The 23,582-nt window shown below is 36.3% G+C and overlaps 1 protein-coding gene and 1 long non-coding RNA gene across 3 annotated transcripts; both read left to right on the top strand.

Moving 5' to 3' along the window:
• Window positions 1-6,967: 6,967 nt before the first annotated feature.
• LOC306985913 (L-rhamnose-binding lectin CSL3-like) lies at window positions 6,968-9,171 on the top strand. Of its 2 annotated transcripts, none has more exons than XM_079588666.1 (9): window positions 6,968-7,062; window positions 7,296-7,353; window positions 7,426-7,449; window positions 7,551-7,607; window positions 7,743-7,878; window positions 7,995-8,104; window positions 8,247-8,291; window positions 8,408-8,528; window positions 8,768-9,171. In XM_079588666.1, exons 2-9 carry the CDS (start codon window positions 7,323-7,325, stop codon window positions 8,877-8,879), a joined length of 636 nt encoding a protein of 211 aa, XP_079444792.1. In that variant the 5' UTR covers window positions 6,968-7,062; window positions 7,296-7,322; the 3' UTR covers window positions 8,880-9,171. The 2 variants fall into 2 exon arrangements, with proteins under 2 accessions (XP_079444792.1, XP_079444793.1); XM_079588667.1 differs by lacking the exon at window positions 6,968-7,062 and adding an exon at window positions 7,078-7,157 and having other exon boundaries at window positions 8,768-8,985.
• A 7,743-nt stretch (window positions 9,172-16,914) lies between these two features.
• LOC306986302 lies at window positions 16,915-19,751 on the top strand. The gene is made up of 3 exons (XR_013794950.1): window positions 16,915-17,327; window positions 18,111-18,163; window positions 19,605-19,751. It is a non-coding gene; the product is annotated as an uncharacterized lncRNA (long non-coding RNA).
• Window positions 19,752-23,582: the final 3,831 nt, after the last annotated feature.

The following is a 23,582-nucleotide window of genomic DNA, read 5'->3' as shown; positions in this document are numbered from 1 at the left end:
ATACCTTGAGAAATGTACATTCTCTGGAAAATAGCCGCTTATCAGTTAATCGTTAATCGATCGATAAGGTCAATCAACTAATGATTAATGAATTAATCGATAATTTGCATCCCTAATAGAAAGTCTAAGGCCTTCAAAAACCGTACAGCAAACCCATCTAAACTGGTGCCTATTACACGCCAAACTAAGACTGCCGTGGGGACAAAAAGTAAGACTGTTAAGTTAGCACTCTTAAACATCTGCTCACTTAAAAATAAATCACTTCTAGTCAATGACTTAATAACCACAAACAACCTGGATTTTATGTTTCTAGATGAAACTTGGCTAGAAGACAACTGCAGTGCAACAATCCTCAATGAAACATCTGCTCCTAACTTTACTTTTATGAGTGTCTGCAGAGCGGGTAGGAGAGGTGGGGGAGTAGCTGCTCTTTTTAAAGATGTCTATCAATGTAAGCGAATATCATTTGGTAATTAACCGTCTTTCGAATATCTGGGTATTGTGTTAAAAGGTGCTCCACGCATTTCACTTATCATTGTTTACAGGCCTCCAAAATACTCTTCAGCCTTTTCTGAGGACTTTACAGAACTGTTATCAACCATTTCCTCAGAGTTTGACTGTTTTGCTATTGCTGGAGATTTTAACATTCACATGGATAATGCAGAAAACAATATGGCAAAAGAAATCAAAACTGTTTTAAAAACTTTTGATCTGACTCAGCATGTACATGGACCGACACACAATCGTGGACACATTCTAGATTTACTTATCAGTAAGGGTCTAAACATTTCATTAATTGTCATTAAGGATGTAGCACTGTCTGATCATTTCTGTATTCTCTTTGATCTATTGATCTCTCCTGCCATTGAAGCTAGATCTGTGTCTGTCAAGAAGAGATGCTTAAATGAGAACACTAGTGTACTATTTATGAAGGCTATATCTTCAACACCAAGCATATCTGCTGACTCTGTTGATTTTCTCCTTGATTCTTTTAACTCAAAAGTTAAAAGTGTAATTGATGATATTGCTCCTGTGAAGGTCAGGAAGAGTGGTAGACAAAAGGCACCCTGGAGAAACTCAACAGCAGTGCAAAATATGAAAAGACAATGCAGAAAAGCAGAGCGCATGTGGCGGAAGACAAAACGTGTAGTCCACTATAACATCTACAAAGACACCATCCATGCTTTCAATATGGAACTAGGCAAAGCTAGACAGACTTTCTTCTCAAATATTATTAACAGCAACTTAAACAACACACGCACTCTTTTTGCTACTGTAGAGAGATTAACAAACCCCCCGAGCCAGATTCCCAGTGAAATGCTCTCAGACAGCAAGTGCAGTGAGTTTGCTTCTTTCTTCTCTGAGAAAATCAATAATATCAGAAAGGTGATCAGCACATCCTTGAGTTGCACTGGGGTCAGACAGATCAGACCACAACCTGAGAAAGAAGTTACTATGTCTGATTTCAAAGAAACTGATGGCAAAATTTTAGAAGAAACCGTACAGCACCTTAAAACATCAACCTGCACCCTTGACGCTCTTCCCACATCTTTCTTCAAAAGTGTGTTAAACAGCTTAGAAGCAGATCTCCTAGAAGTGGTAAATGCCTCACTTCTCTCTGGAAGTTTTCCAAACTCCCTGAAAACTGCAGTTGTCAAACCCCTCCTGAAAAAGAGCAATCTGGATAAGACTATATTGAGCAATTATAGACCGATCTCAAATCTTCCTTTCATTGGCAAGATCATTGAAAAAGTTGTTTTCAATCAGCTGAACAAATTCTTAAGCTCAAATGGATACTTTGACAATTTTCAATCTGGTTTCTGATCGCATCACAGCACAGAGACAGCGCTCATAAAGATAATTAATGATATTCGCTTAAATACTGATACAGGCAAATTATCAGTGCTGGTACTACTCGACCTCAGTGCTGCTTTTGACACTGTCGATCACAACATACTTCTTGACAGGTTGGAAAACTGGGTGGGGCTTTCTGGGATAGTCCTAAAATGGTTCAGGTCATACTTAGAAGCGAGAGGTTATTATGTGAGTATAGGAGACCATAAGTCTGAGTGGACATCCATGACATGCAGAGTTCCTCAAGGCTCAATTCTTGCGCCACTCCTGTTCAACCTGTACATGCTTCCAATGAGCCAAATAATGATAAAGAACCAAATCTCTTACCACAGCTATGCAGACGACACACAGATCTACTTAGCCCTATCGTCAAACGATTACAGCCCCATTGACTCCCTGTTCCAATGCATTGATGAAGTATACAGTTGGATGTGCCAAAACTTTCTTCAGTTAAACAAAGACAAAACTGAAGTCATTGCGTTTGGAAACAAAGATGAAGTTCTCAAGGTGAATGCATACCTTCACTCTAGAGGTCAAACAACTAAAAATCAAGTCAGGAATCTTGGTGTGTCTCTAGAGTCAGACCTTAGCTTCAGTAGTCATGTCAAAGCAATAACTAAATCAGCATACTATCATCTAAAAAATATTGCAAGAATTAGATGCTTTGTTTCCAGTCAGGACTTAGAAAAATTTGTGCATGCTTTCATCACCAGCAGGGTGGATTATTGTAATGGACTCCTTACTGGCCTTCCCAAAAAGACCATAATACAGTTGCAGCTCGTACAGAACGCTGCTGCCAGGATCCTGAGCAGAACCAGAAAATATGAACACATCACACCAGTCCTCAGGTCTTTACACTGGCTCCCAGTCACATTTAGGATTGATTTTAAAGTATTATTGCTGGTATATAAATCATTTAATGGCCTAGGACCTCAATACATTGCAGATATGCTCACTGAATATAAACCCAACAGATCACTCAGATCATTAGGATCACATCAGCTAGAAATACCAAGGGTTCACTCAAAGCAAGGAGAGTCCGCTTTTAGCCATTATGCCAGCCGCAGCTGAACCAGCTTCCAGAAGAGATCAGGTGTGCTCCTACAGTAGCCACATTCAAATCCAGACTCAAAACACTTCTGTTTAGCTTTGCATTTACTGAATGAGCATTGTAGAACAGTATTTGAATGACGATATTAAAGTTTTCATCTGAGAAAGAACTAAGAATGTGAATGCAGGGCTAAGGAAAGTGAAAAGAATGTGCAAGTAAATGAAAGAGAAAAGAAAGTTGATAGATGGAAGTCGTAAGAAGATTGAAAGAGAAAAGAAAGTTGATAGATGTTAGTCGTAAGAAGATTGAAAGAGAAAAGAAAGTTGATAGATGGAAGTCGTAAGAAGATTGAAAGAGAAAAGAAAGTTGATACATGTAAGTAGTAAGAAGATCCTTTTAAAAGAAAGATACCGGTTGATGTAATTTATGTCCGACTGTTTGCACTGTATTTTATTATTTTATTTTACAAACTGTGATTCAGGAAGATTTTATTAATTTTTAGGGCTGTCTGATTGGAAGAGATTTTGAAGGGGAACGGGAGAGCTTCACTCCGACGAGGCGAGTGAAGATTATCTATACTACGGAGAGTATAGAGGTTCGCTGTTTGTTTAAAACAGCAAAAGTGAAACGTGCTCTATGGGGGGACACCACCCCAGCAGAGGACATCCCTGGATTGTAGGTCCAGTGGCACCGCAAACCTGCTCAATCACTTCCATCTCAGATAGGGTTTTAATTATTCTTATTTCTTTTGATTATTTTAATTTCTTCTATGTAAAGCACTTTGAATTACCACTGCTTAGCTTTGCATTTACTGAATGAGCACTGTGCCACTGTTCGTCCGACTGTTTGCACTGTATTTTATTTTCTAAACTGTTTTAATTATTCTTATTTCTTTTATTATTTATGTAATTATTTCAATTTCTTCTATGTAAAGCACTTTGAATTGCCACTGTGTATGAAATGTGCTATATAAATAAACTTGCCTTGCCTTGCCTATATTCACAGCAGGTCACGATTAAAGATGTTCCCAATGCGGAGTTCCTCTGCTGCAGCGGCTGCTCCGGCCGCCTCTTGATCCTCCATCGTCCGCGGCTGTTCCTCGCTGTGTGAACGTGTATTAGCTCTTACGCTAAAGTTTGTTTTGAAGCAACTCTATCTCTAGAGCCAGTTTTTTCTTTAAGTAGCCCTCAGATCACCCTGGCCACCAGCCAAAGTATCCCCTCTCGAGATAGAGATAGTGTGGGGTGTGGCAGAGGAGACTCTACCCTCACAGAGGTCATTGAGTTTCGATCTGAACATGCCTCATCCACGAGCACTGTCTGAGTGTGATTGAAGCCCAAACACACTAGACAGCGCTCGTAACCGTCAGGCGGATGGATCATGTGCCCACATCCAGAAACACACGGACGAGACATCTTGAAAAAGACGTGTCCGTGCAGCTCTTTTAGAAGAGAAAGCTCTCTTAGCAGTGATGAAGCGCACAGGGGAGAACACGAGCCACATGCAAATCTCTGCACAGACAGTAGGACCGTGAACCCGCTGAATCGCGCCGTCACACCAACACGACTGAGAAAGACTCTCGTTGCTCTTGAGAAGGCGAAGAGAAGCACATAAACACTTCGGCTCCGAAGCAGAAACATAATGCGGGATTGCTCTCGTGGCTCCTTTTATACCCAGGCGGTGGGGTGGAGTTTGCGATGCAAATTCCACAGACCCATGGTATTTTCATTCCGTTGGCTCGTTTTCTAATAACTCGAAGGTGATAGGGCTCTCTAGCGAAATAAAACCCCCATTTCGTCAGTCACTATTTGGTTACGATAAAACCTGTTGGAAAGCATATTTTGCAGCGATTTTTGTGTGAGCATATCAGTGAACACCCCTGACCACTCGCTGAGTTTCACGTCTTTGTAAACGAAAGTTTAATGCGTTTTAGGAAGGATTGTTCCAGTGCACCTATGCAGCCATTGTGGAGGTGGGGGGATGCTACCAAAGAAACCGAAAATTCTTGGGAAAGCAGCATCTGTTCAAATTTTAAACTTAACCGTTCTATTTCATCAGAAACGATCTGAGAACAGGGCTTTAAGTGTAAAATACCGAACTTGTCCTTTAAGAAGTTTGTTGCATGTTCCAAAAGTAAATGTTGGAAAAATGTAAATCTTTTAAGAATTGTTGCAAAGGGTGAAAAAGTGACTTGTTGGAAGTGAACTTCCAACTGTCGATTTGCCACATTTTGTTTCTACATTTCATGATGTTTTTTAAGGCTGTGCAGCCTGTGGCAAAAAAATAAAGTTAAATGCTTTTTTGTGTGTGATTTGCATGTTTAATTTATTTTAAGACATTGAATGTACTGGAGCAGTCCAGTAAGCAGACCAATATCTCTAAAATCTTTGTCTTATTTTGATATATAAATTAGCTTAAATGTTAAGTTAACACAACTAAGATTTGTTTTGATCTCACATGGCCTGCACTGTGTTGGATTTACTTAAAATGTATATGCACCATTTTTGCGTCACACTTTTTAAGTAATCCCAACTTGGAATAATTTTACTTAAAATTAACAAGAAAACCTTTGTTAAATGTACTTATATTTTTAAGTAAAGAATGTTGCGTGAACTCAAATATTCAAGTACATATAACAAAGGTTTTCTTGTTAAGTTTAAGTAAAATTATTCCAAGTTGGGATTACTTAAAAAGTGTGATGCAAAAATGGTGCATATATATTTTAAGTAAATCCAACACATCATTTTTTAGAGTGATACGCACTTAATTGCGCGATATACACACGCACCCCACACCACTAATCCTACCCAAGCGTATAATACACACGCACCCCACCCCAACCTGAACCTACCCATGTGCTATCCATGCGTATACTATGCACGTAAAAACTAATTTTCGCGTATATATTACACGATAAACACACTGCGTGCTATATAGACGCATTTGGTGTGATCGGGTTGGTGTGAGAGCGGCGTGGCTTGTCGGACATAGCAACAGTAACTAAAGGGGGTGGGTCTTTGCGAACGGTCAATTGTGTAAACAGCGTTATCAGAGTCAGCTCTTACATGTCAGAATTGCCTTGAGACACAAAGAAACATTTGGCTGAAAGAGCTGGAGCTTAAGCAACAGTCTGGGCAGATGGGGTGTTCTTCTGGGTTGCATGGAAATGCTACTTTTCTATGTAATTCCATAGCTGACAAATGAATAAATAAAGAAATACAGTCCATATTGTTAAAAGTGCTACAGTATATAAATGATGGTGACTTGACTGACTTGACTTTAAACCGTGATATCGGATCTTGGCCATATTTCCCATCTCTCAGTCATCCATTCCCTGTGTGACTTGCAAAGGCACGTCCACAAATCTCTTGCGTTTCGTTTGGTCACACCACGAGGTGACCTCAAAGCTTCAGCACTGCCACTCTGTGATCGATTGCTATGTCTGAGGTAAAACACGCCCCCTCATTACCATACAGACAAAGACATTTAGAAATAAATAAATGTGGAAATAAATGTAGACATAAATACAAATATACTGTACATAAATAAATGTGGAAATAAGTGGACATACATAAAAAAATTAAATTATACATAAATAATGAAATAAAAGTATAAATCGTCACCATTATGTTTAGTTTGTTTTAGTTTTCATGGACCTTCTGTTTGGTTATGGACTCTGGAGCTGATTGAGACGCACCCTGACTGAATCCGAAATCGCCTCATACCCTCAAATAGGGCGTTATTTGAAGGGACAGCCATTTGTTGTGGTGTCCGAAACCATAGTGGATGTTATTGAGTGCACTTATTCAGTCGCACATCGCACTGCATTAAAGAGTGTACAACTGATGGACCCTCAAAGGCTGTCCGAAATCACTCACTCCTTTTCATTGAATCATTCAAGTGAACATTATTAGTAACATAGATAATAGTGAATGAGGGTTTAGGGGGCGATTTCGGATTCAGCCCTGGTTCCTTTGCCATGTCTTGTTCTCATTGGTTTAGGGTCTTGTCATGTGGTATTCAGTTGCGTCTTCCCATTGGTTCATTGTGTTGATTACTTTCAGGTGTGTCTTGTTATGTCATTAGTCCTAGTGTATACATAGGCATCATGTTTCCATAGTCTCTTGTCAAGCTTTGTTTCTTGTAACTGCTGTTTGGTGAGTCTCATGTTTATGCTTCACAAGTCATAGCCATGTATTGTTTATTTCTGTATTTGTTTATTTTCAATAAATTACACTTGGATTAAACCGTGGTAAATATAACAATATAATGGTGTTGTAATGGAATTCAGATCTTTACAACAATAATTTGAGTGAAAACATTAGTCTTTTGGACTCTTGTTTATGTTATAAATACTGTGTGCTCATGTGTCCCTTTAAAATAATCCCAGGGCTTTCCTTCTGTTCACACACTCAACATGCTGGTGCAAAAGCTAAGCTGGATCACTTGTAAGTACTGATTTAGAAACAATTCATCTTGCATGATATCAAATGTTTTAACTTGTTTTATTGGATTTTCAGTGCTGCTGTTTCTGTATCAACATGGTAAGGCAATACTGACCAATACATGTTTAGTCTGATTAAATCAAAACTTCCAAATGCAGAACGTTTATGTACTATATCTTACTTCCGTTTCCTCTCTGCAGATGCAGAAGCAAAAAAAATGGTGGTCTGTGAAGGAGACTCTGCGTGTCTGAAATGTGGTAATTTTAAGTTTTATTTTTGGCTTTTTGTTCCATAAATACTACAATATCATGAGGGGATCTTGAGCCTTTGTGTCTCCAACCACATGGAATCTGCTTAAACTACCACAATTCTGTCTTCTCTTTAAACAATAGATCTGAATTTCATTAAGATCAATAAAGCCAACTATGGGCGGACTAATTGCAAAACGTGCATTAGTGGGAAACCAGCTAATCAGATCTCAAATACACAATGCAGCGCCGCAGCGTCCCTCTCTATAATGTCTGATCGGTAGGTTTAACTTCTAGCATAGGAAAAAGTATCAATTTCAGTTTATTAGGCATAAGATACATATTATCTGTATTTTAAAGCTATTAAGTACTTGTCATTGTCTGTCCACGAATCAGGTGTGATGGAAGTAAGAGCTGCACTGTTCCTGCAGTGAACTCCGTTTTCTCTGATCCTTGTGTTGGGACTTATAAATACCTGGATCTGTCTTATGACTGTCTCCCAGCAAGTAAGTAGATTTTCCGTCGTACATTTTGAAGCTGAATATTTTATAATTTCAGGTGTAGCAAATGAGTAAAAATGTTTGAATATCTTGTACTGGTAGTTGCTGTATGTCTGACCTCTGTTCCCCTTCCACCCTCCAAAAAAAGAAAGAAGTGTAACCTGTGAAAATAAGAAAAGCGTCATTAAGTGTGGTAAGTTCTCCTCTTTCTGTATGTTCTTTTACTATGCTGAGATTAGTGAAGCGCCTCATGTCTACAATAGAAACAATCACTCAGGAAATTGTCATCAAATGTCTGTGTATCAAAAGGTAAAGGTGTTATACATGTTCATCATGCCAATTATGGAAGACGAGATCTCGTAACCTGCCCTCATAAATGTGCAACCGCATCAGACTGTTACTCTTCTCAGACCAGCAGCCTGCGTTCCAGGTACTTCATCTACAGACACTTTAGACTTTAGGTGTCCCTATCTTCAGCTATTTATTTTAAACGCTATACATTAAAGGAACAATGTACATTTGAGATCATTTATTATCCTGTTTATTAAATAACTACTTGGTATGTGGACAAAAAATATTGACTAGTTTAAATTCTGAGACCGTAGAATGATACAAGAACTAATAGACAATCTCTTTTCTAATTCTCTTTTTTTTTTTCTCTCTCTTAAGGTGTGATGGGAAGAAGTCTTGTCAACTAAATGCTTCAAATTCGGTCTTCTCTGATCCATGTGTGGGTGTTAATAAGTATCTGGAAGTGACATACTGCTGTAAATCATATTGACCATCCTGCCACAAATGTACCTTATGTCCATGTCATGATCATAACAACAAATAAAAGCAAAATAAAGTAAATATTGAAAATAAAAAGTGGAATCCAGATGCTTTACAAATGGTCTGAGAATTTCAGTGCAAAAAAATTGTTTCTAAATGCTTAATGCAGAAATGTTTTCTGAAAACACCAATGACTGAAAAAAAAAGTTACTTTAAAAAAAGTCTAGAGCTCAACTAAAGTATATATTAATTAATCTAAACCCTAATTCTCAAGAACTTTGTAATTGTCTGACATAAATAAATCTGGTCAGACAGTATTATCGGCTTCACTGATTGCTGTGGAGTTTGTTTAATCCACCTGAAGAGAAGACATTCAATCTCAGCAGAGGTGATTTCATCTAAGACTGTGGCTAAAGAGTTGTTCATTTCTATTTCTTTCTGTGCTTGTTCACAGCAGGTGTTTGAATGCTTGAAAATGTTTCCAGAACTTCACACTACATCAGACATTTCTATTTTCCTAGAATATTAAATTGTCAATCAAAATTAGGTTGAAAGAACATTTGAGGAACATCATGCCTTTTTTAAACCCGTTCCTCTAACGTCAAGAAAATGTGACATTTCTTTACATTCCCAGAACCAACACTAAATATTTGGAGTAAGTTCTTATAACAACTGTTAGCTGGGTAGAAGTAAGGTGTATTATTCATTAGAAGTTGCTGATCTACCTAGTGTGTCAGGAAGTGAAGTTACAAATCTGAATGTCTTTCATTCCTGTGTTCTAACTTGAGCTGAGGCTTGTAAGTTCAAAGAAGAGATCTCTCCAGCTCATTCATGTGTTCAGACTCTCCAGATGTTGAGAATACAGATTTAGATGTTTAGTCACAGAATTTTGAGTATTTGTTACGTCATCTTATGTTCATCCTTTTCTGGTTGATTTACCCAGTTCTGGGGGGTCTGTTTGCCTGCCTTTATTCAGACAGGGCAGAAGGGTGACTGCAGAGAAATGGGGTGGGATTTGCAAATAATCGCAGATCTCATTCGACCCTTGTGTAAAGAGGTTTGTCTGCTGTTTAGTTTTGAAATTATTGTGCTCTAATCTTTTTCAGTGTTTCTATTTACATCTTTAGTGATTTTTCAACTATTTACTATGTCTTGTCCCAAAAAGGTAGATTTAGAGGTTTTGATGCAAAAGAAATTCTAATTTGTTGAAAAGCAATGAATTGTCTAAAGTGACATTTAAAAAAAAATAATAATAATAATTGTATTCACTGACTAATAACCTTATCATTACCTTTAAAACGAAACTACTGAACATGAACATAGGAGTCTGATAAAAAACAGTTAAAAGAAAAGAAGTCTGACGGATTTAGAGGGTTTTGCATCTGAACTCATCATATATATAATGCACTCAATAGGGAGGTAAAGGAGGTCTTCCACATGCCCCTAGTAAAATAAAAGATCTCTAAATATATAAGAAATTATAGTCTGCTCCAATCCAACTTCCACTCCAATATATATATATATATATAAATGTTGCTTCACTTAAAAGAGCTTATTTATCATAGAGGCACTTCCTTCCAATCTTAGTAATATGTAAATAGTATCACAGAGTCACAGTTGTCACCTATAGCGTGGCAGCGACAGCGGGCAATCGAGAACCATCTTGATTACAGGGACTTCAATCTTATCACCTTAACCTTTGACACAGAGAATCTTCTCAGACCATGGGGTGTCTCAACTTAATTAGCCTACAGACCACAGCTGTTGCAACAAGAGCAACTTCATTTACATTAAGACCAGGATAAAAGGTTTAGGATTTGGATGTTCTGGGTTCATTCTGACGCCGGTGAACCTGAGGTGCTGTGTGTACCTTGCCACTGCTATGCTGTAATAAACTTCATTTTTGTGAACTTCGACATCCACATAATTTTTTCTTACAATCTCACTAATACTGGGGTTACGGGTGTTTTAAGATCGTTAAGAGATGAGAAAGAGAGAAAATCTGCACACTGCCAGGTATAAAGCTAAATAACACTAAGATCTGTAGCAGAGAGAGAAAATAGATGCTTGCACACCAAACACAGAGATGTCTCTGAAGAAAAAATACCTGACGATTCACTTGCGGCTCATATATTTATGGCCTCGTGCCGCTGACGTCACCGACCGAGGCTATATTACTTCCGGTCGATTCCATCGACGCGTTTACACACTATATTCACAGCAGGTCACGATTAAAGACGTTCCCAATGCGGAGTTCCTCTGCTGCAGCGGCTGCTCCGGCCACCTCTTGATCCTCCATCATCCGCGGCTGTTCCTCGCTGTGTGAACGTGTATTAGCTCTTACGCTAAAGTTTGTTTTGAAGCAACTCTATCTCTAGAGCCAGTTTTTTCTTTAAGTAGCCCTAAGATCACCCTGGCCACCAGCCAAAGTATCCCCTCTCGATATAGAGATAGTGTGGGGTGTGGCAGAGGAGACACTCCCCCCACGGAGGTCATTGAGTTTCGATCTGAACAACGCCATGGCCATGTTCCCGCAATGAGAACATCAGTGGTGTAGTCTACGTGATACGCAGGTATACGCCGTATACCCACTAGGAAAGGCCAAGGATTTCCGTATACCCACTTAAAAAAACGTGAGGATACGTAACAACATCGTTTTGTGACAGAACTTTCATTCATAAATTCACCCCGTCTGTGTTGCGATTGCGAATCACTAACGTTTTTGGACCATTGGGGCTTCCGTGGCCTGTGACCTAGATCTGACGTCACCTACCAAGGAAAAGCAGTTGCTTGTCTTTTTCGGCGCAAGTTTTAAATTAATTTTGAGTGTCTTTACATCGCAAGACTAACGTTATTCTGAATCTTAATTAGAAGATATGAAACGAAAACAGACTCAAAGTACACTCTTTGAGTGTTTTCGGAAGCCTGCCCCTAAAGCTACAGCAGCTTCGAGTGACACTTCAGCTGCAGCAGATGACACGATCGTTACAGAAACGACAGAAAATGAGGCTGATGCTATCGTGACGGTACCTGGTAAGTAAAGCTAGCATACAGCATACACAACAGATTGTTGGTATATTGAATTTTATCCAGAACTTTCTAACTTCACTATCGTTAGTGTGGTGGATCAATTAATGCGGCAGAAGAGGGGAGATAATGTGTGTGTGTGTGTGTGTGTGTGTGTGTGTGTGTGTGTGTGTGTGTGTGTGTGTGTGTGTGTGTGTGTGTGTGTGTGTGGGCTGGTAAACCCTACGTTATGGGGACAAAATTATTTTGTCATTTCAAAATGATCCCCACAAGGATGGCAATATCTGAAATCCTTTTTTGGTCCCCATGAGCAACACAGCTTATAAATCAGACTAAGTGATGTTTTTTAAAAATGTAAAATTGCAGAATGTCTTCTGTGATGGGTAGGTTTAGGGTTAGGGGCAGTGTAAGGGGATAGAATATACAGTTTGTACAGTATAAAAACCATTACGTCTATGGAAAGTCCCCATAAAACATGGAAACACGACCGTGTGTGTGTGTGTGTGTGTGTGTGTGTGTGTGTGTGTGTGTGTGTATGTATGGTAAACAGAATAAAAATTGTATATCTCCTTATTTCAGATGATGAGAGAAATGAGAACTCCTGGCCAGCCTTGTGGACTGAAAGTCAGGCTAGGGAATTTAAAAACAGGCATCCTTGGTTAGAGTGGAGGGACAGTAAGTTAGGGAGATATCAGCTGCTCAGCACACATGCAAATCTGATATAAACAATTACAAATTATTAAGTTAATGACTGCAAATGAGAGTTAATTCATGGTCACCTTGAATGTCCATTAATTTAAAATAGCCATGTGACGGTATCAAATTTTCATAGTGCGACAATTGCTTAAAGGTAGGGTTGGCAGTTTTGGTCTAAAAAAAACTTTTTCCCAAATTTATTTAAACTGTCTTTATACCAATACATAATTAAAATGCAAGTAGGCCTACTCTGTAAAAGATTGAGAGTCTGTAGTCCTCTCAGGGTTGCACAGCTACTTATTTCCAGAGCCGTTGAAAAACAGAGTTACGACACTCCCATAGACTGCCATAGGAACTTTGGAATGCGGAAGTAACGCGTGTCGCGGAGCAGCCGATAGTTCCAAACACTGATAGTTCCAGCACTGAACCCCATTCATTTTCAGTGTTTCCAAAGTACGTTCGCTGGTAAGTTAACGAAATTACTTTATTTTTGACATTTCAATGCATTAGCCGTCCTCTCATGAATCTAATCAGTAGTTGTAATTTATGTAGCTTAAGTTAATTAATCTTTAGTTAATGTTTATTGGAAGATAATAGTTAATTGCAGTTAGCTTACGTGACCAACACTTCACTAACGTTAGCTACCAGTCAGAAATGTGCAAATTCAATACTGAGGTCATAGTTAAATGTGATGTTGCACTACATTGTATTCAATTTTTTTGGCCAACCTTATTTACATACATGAGGTGGTCAGAATATTAGAAATATATCTGGATATAAAGCAAATAAGTACAGCAGCACCCCCACAAATAAGACCTCAATGCTAAAAAGTGTAAATTAATTTTACACCTCTATGACAGTATAAAAAATCCTGAACATTATAGAAAAGCAGAATTTATGGCTGATCTTTGTATATACGGTATCATAATGCAATAAAAATATTAAATGATCTTTTCCCTAATTTTCATAATTTGTTGGATGAGCAAAATAATCATCCAGCTTCTTCCATAATGTTGTTGTGTAAGAACAACAATTTGAATAACAATAGTGGTTTGTATATATATATATATATATATATATATATATATTTGTTCTCATTTAATTTCAAATGATACTGGAGTACAGAGAGCCAAAATAACAAATCATGACTAATGTCCAAATAGATATGGACCTAACTGTAGGTGTGTTCTCTCACTTCCGCAATTTCAACCTCATGAAAATGTTTAGGAAACATAGGCTTTCAATGTGTATTTAATCTGTCCCTGAATGTATGAACTTTAACACCGTTTCCTCTTTCTTTACCACCCCTAGTTCTGTCCAACAGGCTCGACTCCAGGCCGGTCTCCTCTGGGGTCTGTGACACGCTCTGCTTCTGGCAGGGGAATGCTCTCACCCTAACATCCAAGTATCTATAGCATTACTTATAGCGTGGAGTTTGTCATCACTGTATGGATAAGCATTTGAATGATTCTCGATTCACCACCAGGTCTCCAGATCGTCCTACAGCTTCGGTGGAAGAATGCAATGGCTCTATTGTGAACACTTGTATTCCTTTTCTGGCCTGCTTTCTGCATCTCTCCCTGTAGGAAGTCGAACAAGTTTCTTTGAAGACAGAACATTCAACGAAAACTTACATACCCTCTCCCTAGATATATTATATAATTAAATGTTTTGTTGAATGCAATTGGTTGCCTTGCATATTTTTTTACTGTTGACCAAACTTCTTTCTTGACTTAAACTGAGCAGCTTTAATTGATATTCACTTGTTGTGCAGGTTTATGTGAATGTATTTTTTTAACTAAAACAGTAAATGTATTATACCTTATGGGAGCAGTCCCCCTTCCCTCTAAAGTTAAATGCACAATTTTTTTTATTAAATTCAAAGGGCTTTATTGACATGAAAGTTTCAGGAACAATGTGTGTGTGTATACACACTACCAGTCAAAAGTTTTGGATCGGTAAGATTTTTTATGTTTTTAAAAGAAGTCTCTTCTGATTACCGAGGCTACATTTATTTGATTAGGGGAAGAAGAAGAAAAACAGCAATATTCTGAAATATTATTATAATATTATTCAAACACCTGATTCTATGTGAATATATAGTAAAGTGTAATTTATTCCTGTGATCAAAGCTGAATTTATCATCATTACTCCAGTCTTCAGTGTCACATGATCCTCCAGAAATCAGTGTAATATGATGATCTGATGCTCAAAAAACTATTGATTATTATCAATGTTGAAAAAAGTTATTTACATTTTTATTTTAGGATCATTTAATGCATAGAAAGTTCAAAAGAATAGCATTTATCTGAAATAGAAGCTTTTGTAACATTAAACACTACCGTTCAAACGTTTGGGGTCAGTAGGAACATCTATTTTATTTTTTTGGGGGGAGAAATAAAAGAAATCAATACTTTTATTAATCAAGGATTAATTAAATTTATAAAAAGTTACAGTAAAGACATTCATAATGTTACAAAAGCTTCTATTTCAAATTAATGCTGTTCTTTAGAACTTTCTATTCATCAAAGAATTCTGAAAAAAAAATTACACAACTGTTTTCAACATTGATAATAATAATAAATGTTTCTTGAGCATCAAATCATCATATTACACTGATTTCTGAAGGATCATGTGACACTGAAGACTGGAGTAATGATGCTGAAAATACAGCTTTGATCACAGGAATAAATGACATTTGAAAATATTAAAATAGAAAATAGTTATTTTAAATTATCATTATGTATGTGTATAATATATGTATCATTATGTGTGTGTGTGTGTATATAATATTATATATATATATATATATATATATATATATATATATATATATATATATATATATATTGTGTGTGTGTATGGGAGCACCCCATTGCCCAGGTGAAAAAGACGTAGTATTAAATGTATTAAAAATATATTTGAAATACAAATAGTATGTTTATAATACATTTGTATTTCCAACATGCTTATTTAAAGTGCATTTAAAATACATTGAATTGCATTTTAATATATTTATAAAAAATATACTAGTAGTACATTGGTAATAAATATATATTTAAGTATACTTTTAATAAATATGCTAATTAAAAGCATACTTTAAATACATTTCTAAACAGTATACTAATAGTACATTGGTAATAAATATATATTTAAGTATACTTTTAATAAATATGCTAATTAAAAACATACTTTAAATATATTTCTAAACAGTATACTAGTAGTACATTGGTAATAAATATATATTTAATTATACTTTTAATAAATATGCTAATTACAAGCATACTTTAAATATATTTATAAACAGTATATTAATAGTACATTGGTAATAAATATATATTTAAGTATACTTTTAATAAATATGCTAATCACAAGCATACTTTAAATATATTTATAAACAGTATACTAGTAGTACATTGGTAATAAATATATATTTAAGTATACTTTTAATAAATATGCTAATTACAAGCATACTTTAAATATATTTATAAACAGTATACTAGTAGTACATTGGTAATAAATATATATTTAAGTATACTTTTAATAAATATGCTAATTACAAGCATACTTTAAATATATTTATAAACAGTATACTAGTAGTACATTGGTAATAAATATATATTTAATTATACTTTTAATAAATATGCTAATTACAAGCATACTTTAAATATATTTCTTAAAAGTGTACTAGAAGTATTTGGTAATAAATATATGCTTAGTTACACTTTTAAGAAATATGCTAAATGCAACCATACTTTTAGTGAAGTTTTAGTGTATTTAAAGAAAACATGCATATGTTGCTCTTACTTAAAGTAGCCTACATTTTATGTGTACTTTGTGTAAGAACAGCAAAATGATTAAGCTTTTAGTGTTTAAAATGTATGTACTTTAGAAACACTTAGGCCTACTGCAATATAGTTTAATTATTTATGTTTTTATCATTTTAATATATAAAAAAAAATACATTTACAATATACCAACTTATAATGTATTAGAAACATTTGTCAACTATTATTAGCATTGCAATAAGCTTAAAATTATTATTTTTTCACTTTTACTTGTTTGTTGTAAAAGGCTACTTAAGGCTGTTGTCTATTACATGATATTTTGTACTACTGAAATTTCCACAATAATTTCAGCATCATATTTTTTTAAATGCATCATAGATACATTTTCCAAAGAAATGTTAATTTCCAAAAAGGTGTTGTTCTTGTTTAAATTTGAACAATGCGCATAACACACGTGACTAGTCCTGATTGGTTCCAGAGGCGTTGAACGGCTGTGATTGGTTCTTATGATAATGCATTCACATCTCACTTCAGTTGCTGCATGCGGTCCTTGAATGTGATTAGATTTAGACTTTTAAATTTAAACTGTTAAAATATTTATAGCGATCGTGTTTCTTTAGAGGACTTGGAGGAAACCACGCGATTAATATGGATTGGGTGATGTTTTTTGCGATTCACTTTTTGAAACGTGAACAGATCTGGTGAATCGTTCATCGGAGGGATATGAATCATGACAGTTTTTCTATCGAAGATTAACGAAAGTCTTAAATGGTTTGGAACTACTAAAGGGTGAGTGATCATGACACCATTTCGTATTTTTGGCACAAAGTGTAACATCACATCTTTTTCAGTTCAGCTACATTCAATTTGCCCAATCAGAGCCAAGATTTTCAAGTCAAAGTCGAAGCAGACTCGAAGAGATGAAGATACTGCCTCAAAAGTTACTGGTAAGTTTTAGTTGCTGTTTGCATAAATAAATAGCTCACTGTTTAGATGTTTTCCTAGGTGGAAAGGTCTGCTATGCATTTGCTAATATGACTTGCACGTGGCGACGTGGGATACTGACGTTAACCGCTGTAACATGATGCTGACACTGAACTCTAGCAACTTCTGCACTGTCAAAGTCTAAAGTCTTTGATGAATCTGTTTAAAATCTATGTGGAGACATTTATCTGTCTTAAAACAACTATAAAACATTGTCCAATGCATCTTCAAAAAAATTAATTAGTTATTATAATATGTACATCATTATATTAATATAATTTTTATTTGCTGAAGCTGTGTATTTATTTCTGATTTCCTGAAGAATTTGGCTTCATTGTTATGATGTAAATTATCTTTAAAAAGTTTGAAAAAACATGTTATGAATATAGTTACCTTTGTCTTGAGCTGACCAGCCAATTATGGTAGTGTGTGTTGATTGGTGTTTATATTTGTTCAAGCTTGACAACCTTATTGCCTTTTTGATTACTTTCTAATATATATTTCTAATTACAAATAAGTACAAAGATTAAATTGTTAAAAGGGATGCTTATAAGAGAGCATACGTCTGAAACTGCTGAGTCTGTGAAGGGTTTTGATTATATTACCCACCAAGTACATTGTACTCAGCATACTGTCATTCTTAAAAACAAAACAAATCATTCTTCATAATTTGCCTGCCTTATATATTTGTATGTATGTATATATATATTTATAAATCTCTCTTTTTTTTATTTGTTGTTTTTCAGACTAGCTGCTATAGAAGAAAAACTGAGTGCAGAGACAAGCGAAGAAGAGAGTAGTAAGTAGAGATGATCCGATTGATCGGCTGGTGACCGGAATTGGCAGATTTTCACGTGATCGGCCATGACCTCGGGCGCCATATGATTAACATCGCACAACATCAGCAATCAGACATGCACACGGACCGCACATGTAGGAAACCTCGTGAATTACGGCCGTTTCACACCGCAAGCGTGAGCAGCGGGTTTTATTTTTTGTGTGTGAATGCTCTCATTGATTGACATTCACGCCCGAAAAAATACGCGGAGCAGGAGTGCGTTAAAGTGAAAACACGCTTTTGATGGACAAAATAAATATGATTTCACAAAAAAAAATGCCCAAAATGCACAGAATGTGCATGTCTAGTGTGTTTAACAAGAACTGGAGTAGGCTAGAAAATGAACACAAAAATATTTGTAGAAAATGTACCCATTTAAACTTGTTTTAATTATTCAGTTTGGGTAAAAGTATATGGTGTTTAATTTAATTTAAAAAAAAATAAATAATAAATGAAGAGTTCAGATGCAATTTAAGCCTCTAAGTGCCATCTGAAATTTTCTTCTAGAATGATCATTTTTATCAAGCTTGAATATTTAAGTTCAGTAATTTATCTTAAATGGCAATGAAAATTACCTATTTGTCATTTAAGTGAAATTACTGAACTTAAATATATGAGCTTGATAAAAATGATAATTTTAGAAGAAAATTTTATCGGAATCGGCTAAAATCGGTATCGGCAGGTCAAACTCAGTGAAAAATCGGAATCGGCCTATAAAATTGTAATCGGTGCATCTCTAGTAGTAAGTATGGTTTAATCTCATATCACCTCTGTTATAGAGATTTTTGAATCCGGACTATTGAATGGTGATTCGGTCATGACGTATGTGTTTCTGTACATCACTTTTTTTTGCTCTCGAAGTCAAAGGGGGCTGACTAAAAACAAATAATAATGCTAAAAATAAAGATTAGCATTTGTTATACATTATAATTATTATACTTGTCTGTTTTTTGTTTTTTTTTGCTGTGATACAGTGTCATGTATACATGTAGACCTCACTGTTGTTCAGCAAGACTTAATGTTTGTTCTATTTGATGTAGATATTTTATTAACTCCTTTTTTGCATTATATTAACATTTTATATTGAATGTCTTCTGTTAAAATATGAACTAAGCATTACATGCCATATAAAAAAATTGTGGTTACGACTGTTCCCTGAGAGCAGGGAATGAGACTTTGGGGAATGCCCTCCATGTGAACCGGTGTCTAAAAAGCTATAAAATCACGGCAAACGAATTTGGCGACAACCTATGACACTATTAGTGTGACCCAGAAGTATAAAAGGGGCGCCTAGATACGCAGTGCAAGTTCCCTTTCGAAAGGGAACAGTGACTTTTTTAACAGATGTTAATTTTGCATTAATATTTTAAAAAATAATAATAATATTTTTCCCTTTTCATAGATACTGTGATCAAACAGTTTCCGACCACGACAGTGTCTGAGGTGCGAGCACTGATCAGAAGAAAATGCAACAATGAGGCAAACTCCAAGACCAATCATTTCAATTCGCTTGAAGGATGAAGGACTGTTTGCCGCTATTGTATTTCACTTTGTTTGACTTTGTTGAACTTATTCCTTTAAGTTCTTTTTTTTTTTGTTCTGTTTAATACTTCTGCAGATCAATGCATTTTATGTTAATGTATTTTGTTTAATTTTCATATGTTGCTGTACTAATGTAGTGCATTAAAGTTTACTATCTTTCAAAGAGTGTTTGTGTGTGTTTTATACAAATATTGTTTTTACTGTGTTTAACTGAATTATAATTTTTAACTGTATTTTTAATACATTAAAATATATTTTTTTCATACTGAATGGTTTTGTTCAAAAATATATTTTTAATATACTAATAGTGGGTCTTATAATACATTATTAATAACCTGATATTATATTTAAAATATACTGGGAACACATTAATATGATGTTAAAAATATATTTAAGTTGTATTTCGAAAGTACATTTAAAATGTATTAAAAATACAATTTAAAGAAGTGCTATTAAATTACACTAAATGTACTTAAAATAGTTCCATTTTAACACAATTAAGTATATTAAAATATATTACTATTACATTACAATTGAACTTAAATACATATAAAAGTACATTTAGTATACTTGAAGTTGTTCCAAAATAACACATTTAATACATAATTAATACAATACACTTAAAATACATTAAGTATATCAAAATAAGCACACTTTAAATATATTTCCTTTTCACCTGGGTGCCTACCAAAATTATACACAAAAACGTATTAATGCTGTGTTTCTGCTACCCCCCAGAAAAAAAATGCTATTATATGTAAGCAATTTAAGTGTCAACGTAATAATCAATGTCCATTATGCGTCAATATTTACCGATAATTGCTGTACATATAGCTGCTGCTGTCTGCCCCGCTTAAAAATCATTGGCAACGCGGATTTGTTTGGAACTATTGAGAGCTACACGAATCACGTGACCGCGTGGCGGCGAGATCACAGAGTGTCGCAACTCTCATATTTAACGGCTCTGCTTATTTCCATTCGGAACGAATTAAATGATTGGCTGGGCGACTGTCACTCTCCCTCGCTACCATGGCAACCACCCCTGCTGCTACAGGAGCTGCCCACATGCGGGCACCCGTTTGACTCGAGGAGGGGAAGAGTCCTCAACAGAGCCAACAGTGCTTTCATCGTGGAAGCTCTTACATGCAAAACACCTTATATGTTATGAATCTTACACAAAATGTACCTTGATCACAGTGTAACTGATGGCAATGGGAAAACGTGTATCAATGCAACCTGTTTTTAGCTTTGCCTTATGTTACTTGCTTGTTACCGAATCAAACTCAATATATTTTAAACTTTACCAGTATCGATATGCTAACTTGATAGTGAGTACTAACAGCCATGTTAGTTGTTTATATTCATAAATAGCTGTCTCTGTGAGCTGTCGACATCGCAAGTTCATATGTTTTGGGGGCGTGGCTTTGGAAGGAGCCCAGAATGGAGGGGGTGGGAGTGAATGGAAATAAGTAGCTGTGTTTATTGCAGCCCTGAGAGGACTACAGACACTCGATTTTTATACTCTCTTTTCCAGAGTACTTACATTTTAATTATGTATTGGTATATAAAGACAGACAAATTTGGGGAAAGGTTTTTTAGACCAAAACTGCCTACCCTACCTTTATGCTTTTATACGGCATGATGAAACCTCCTGGGACTGTGCTTGCTTAATCATCCATATCCTAACGACTATTTTAGCCATACACACTGTACGGACATCTTGGCCACATTTTCATCAGTAACCCACATCTGCAGAGATGTAATGTGACTATATCAGCTTGTAAGCTTGAAGCACAAACATGAGCGCAGCCCTACAATGAAACAGAGACTTTAATGTTTTGTACATCAATAACCTCACACATTCAAGTATAACTTTTTTGGTGTTGGTCAACACTTATGTTGCCTTTGCAAGTAATTAAATGACTTAGAATACGGTGGTGCTGTGCATTTTAAATGTTAATGGGGGGAAATGTATTCTTAAAATGCATTCTAAAAATAAAAATAATTTGCAATAATTATTCACAATATTTTGAAGTGCCCACGATAACAATATAGTGCATGTTCATTATCGTGATATATTGTATTACAGATACTGGCACATGTCTAATTTAAAACATTTACACCAATAAATTACAATGGTGAAGGTGATATTAGTTATCAATAGTTATAGTTATTAGCTATTGAAAAGAGTGGAAAATTGTTCTCCTTTCACCTGCTTTTCATGCATTTGTTAGCCATGGTGTGAAGATTGTAAACAGTTAATTAAATACTTTTGAGTATATGTTGGCCCTGTTCAGCATATGTTATTGTTAATATAGATACAAAACTTCTATGATGATGCTAATTAGTCATGGTTTTGTTTACTTGCAGGTTGTGCTGTTTGCAGCACAACAAAATCAACAGGCATCCTCACAGAAAAAAGAGTGTCCATATCTGAGGAGTGGGTGCATTTTAAGATCCAGTCCTTAAACGCAAACAGAACAACATCTCTGGCCTCTTTGAGGAACAAGATACGACGACATGAGACATCCAGGGCACACGAAATAGCCCAGGAACTCACTGAAAAGGGTGGACAGGATTTACTTGGAAATTTGGTGAGAACTGTGTCAGAGACTGTGTTGGCTGAGACAGATGCTGTATTCAGAACAGCATACTATCTTGCGAAGATGAACCGACCTTTCACTGACCATGAAAGTCTCATTGAGCTTCAGGAAATAAATGGTGTCAAAATGGGCACTAGTCTGCACTCAAGGTACAGTTCCACAAAAATTGTGGAACACATAGCAACAGAGATGCAGAATAAAATAGTTCACAGTATTGTGTCTTTTTCAAGCAAGTTGTCTGTTCTCATTGACGAGGCTACATCTCTCAGCCACAAATCTGCCATGATTGTCAACGTGAAAGCCTCAGTAGATGGAGCTAGTCCTGAATTTGTGTTCCTGGAACTGGTGGAGCTGGAGAGCCAAAAGGCAGAGGATATAGAAGAAGCTCTACTTAACTGTTTGGACACTGCAGGCTTCAGTGAAGCGTGGCTTCAAAAGAACTGGGTCTCATTTGTTTCTGACGGGGCCAGTGTCATGTTAGGCAAGAACTCTGGTGTGGCAACTAGGCTGACTGCAAGATACCCTAACCTCTTCACATGGCACTGCATGAACCACCGTTTGGAACTGGCTGTATCTGATGCTGTGGATGAGGTTCAGGCAGTCAACCACTTTAAAGCATTCATGGAGAAGATCCACAATCTCTACAGTCAGTCCAATAAAAATTCCCGGGAGCTTCTGGAAGCAGCACAAGAAGTGGGTTCACAAGTCCTGAAAATTAGCAGAGTTTTGAGTACGCGATGGGTGGCCAGCAGTTTCCGTTCTGTAAAGGCTGTGTGGAGGTCGTATGAAGCACTCAATAGACACTTTGAAAATGCTGCGGGAGACCAAACAAGAAACAGCAAAGAGAGACAAACTTACAGAGGCCTGGCACGTCGTATGCAAAGCAAGGAATTCCTGTGTGACCTTGGACTAATGTACGATGCACTGTCTGAACTTGCAAACCTGTCTCAGCAACTCCAGGCCCATTCAATCACACTATTGAGAGCAGACCAGCTTCTGAAGCGCACCATCAGAGTACTGGCATCATTCAAAGACACCCCAGGAGAGAAATCAGAGGAGGCACTGACAGCACAGGCTTTGGGACATTTTGGATCAGTTCCCCTAGAGTCCAATTCAAAGCTCACTCCAATCAATGGAAAGCAGTTCCTACAAAGTCTTATCAACAACATGGAGAAACGCCTCTCATTTGAAGGTGAAATGCTTCATGATCTCAGCGTTCTGGATACAGACAACTG

This window comes from Phoxinus phoxinus (genome assembly GCF_949152265.1).
Source record: "Phoxinus phoxinus genome assembly, chromosome: 18".
In the NCBI taxonomy this organism is placed as follows: domain Eukaryota; kingdom Metazoa; phylum Chordata; class Actinopteri; order Cypriniformes; family Leuciscidae; genus Phoxinus; species Phoxinus phoxinus.
Note: the sequence above shows the minus strand (reverse complement) of the source record. Positions and strands in the feature narration are given on the sequence as shown.

Coding starts and splice junctions, on each gene's coding strand:
- LOC306985913 (XM_079588666.1), top strand. CDS start 7,323: ATGCTGGTGCAAAAGCTAAGCTGGATCACTT. Junction 7,354..7,425: donor AAAGCTAAGCTGGATCACTT/GTAAGTACTGAT, acceptor TTGGATTTTCAG/TGCTGCTGTTTCTGTATCAA. Junction 7,879..7,994: donor CTCTCTATAATGTCTGATCG/GTAGGTTTAACT, acceptor TCCACGAATCAG/GTGTGATGGAAGTAAGAGCT.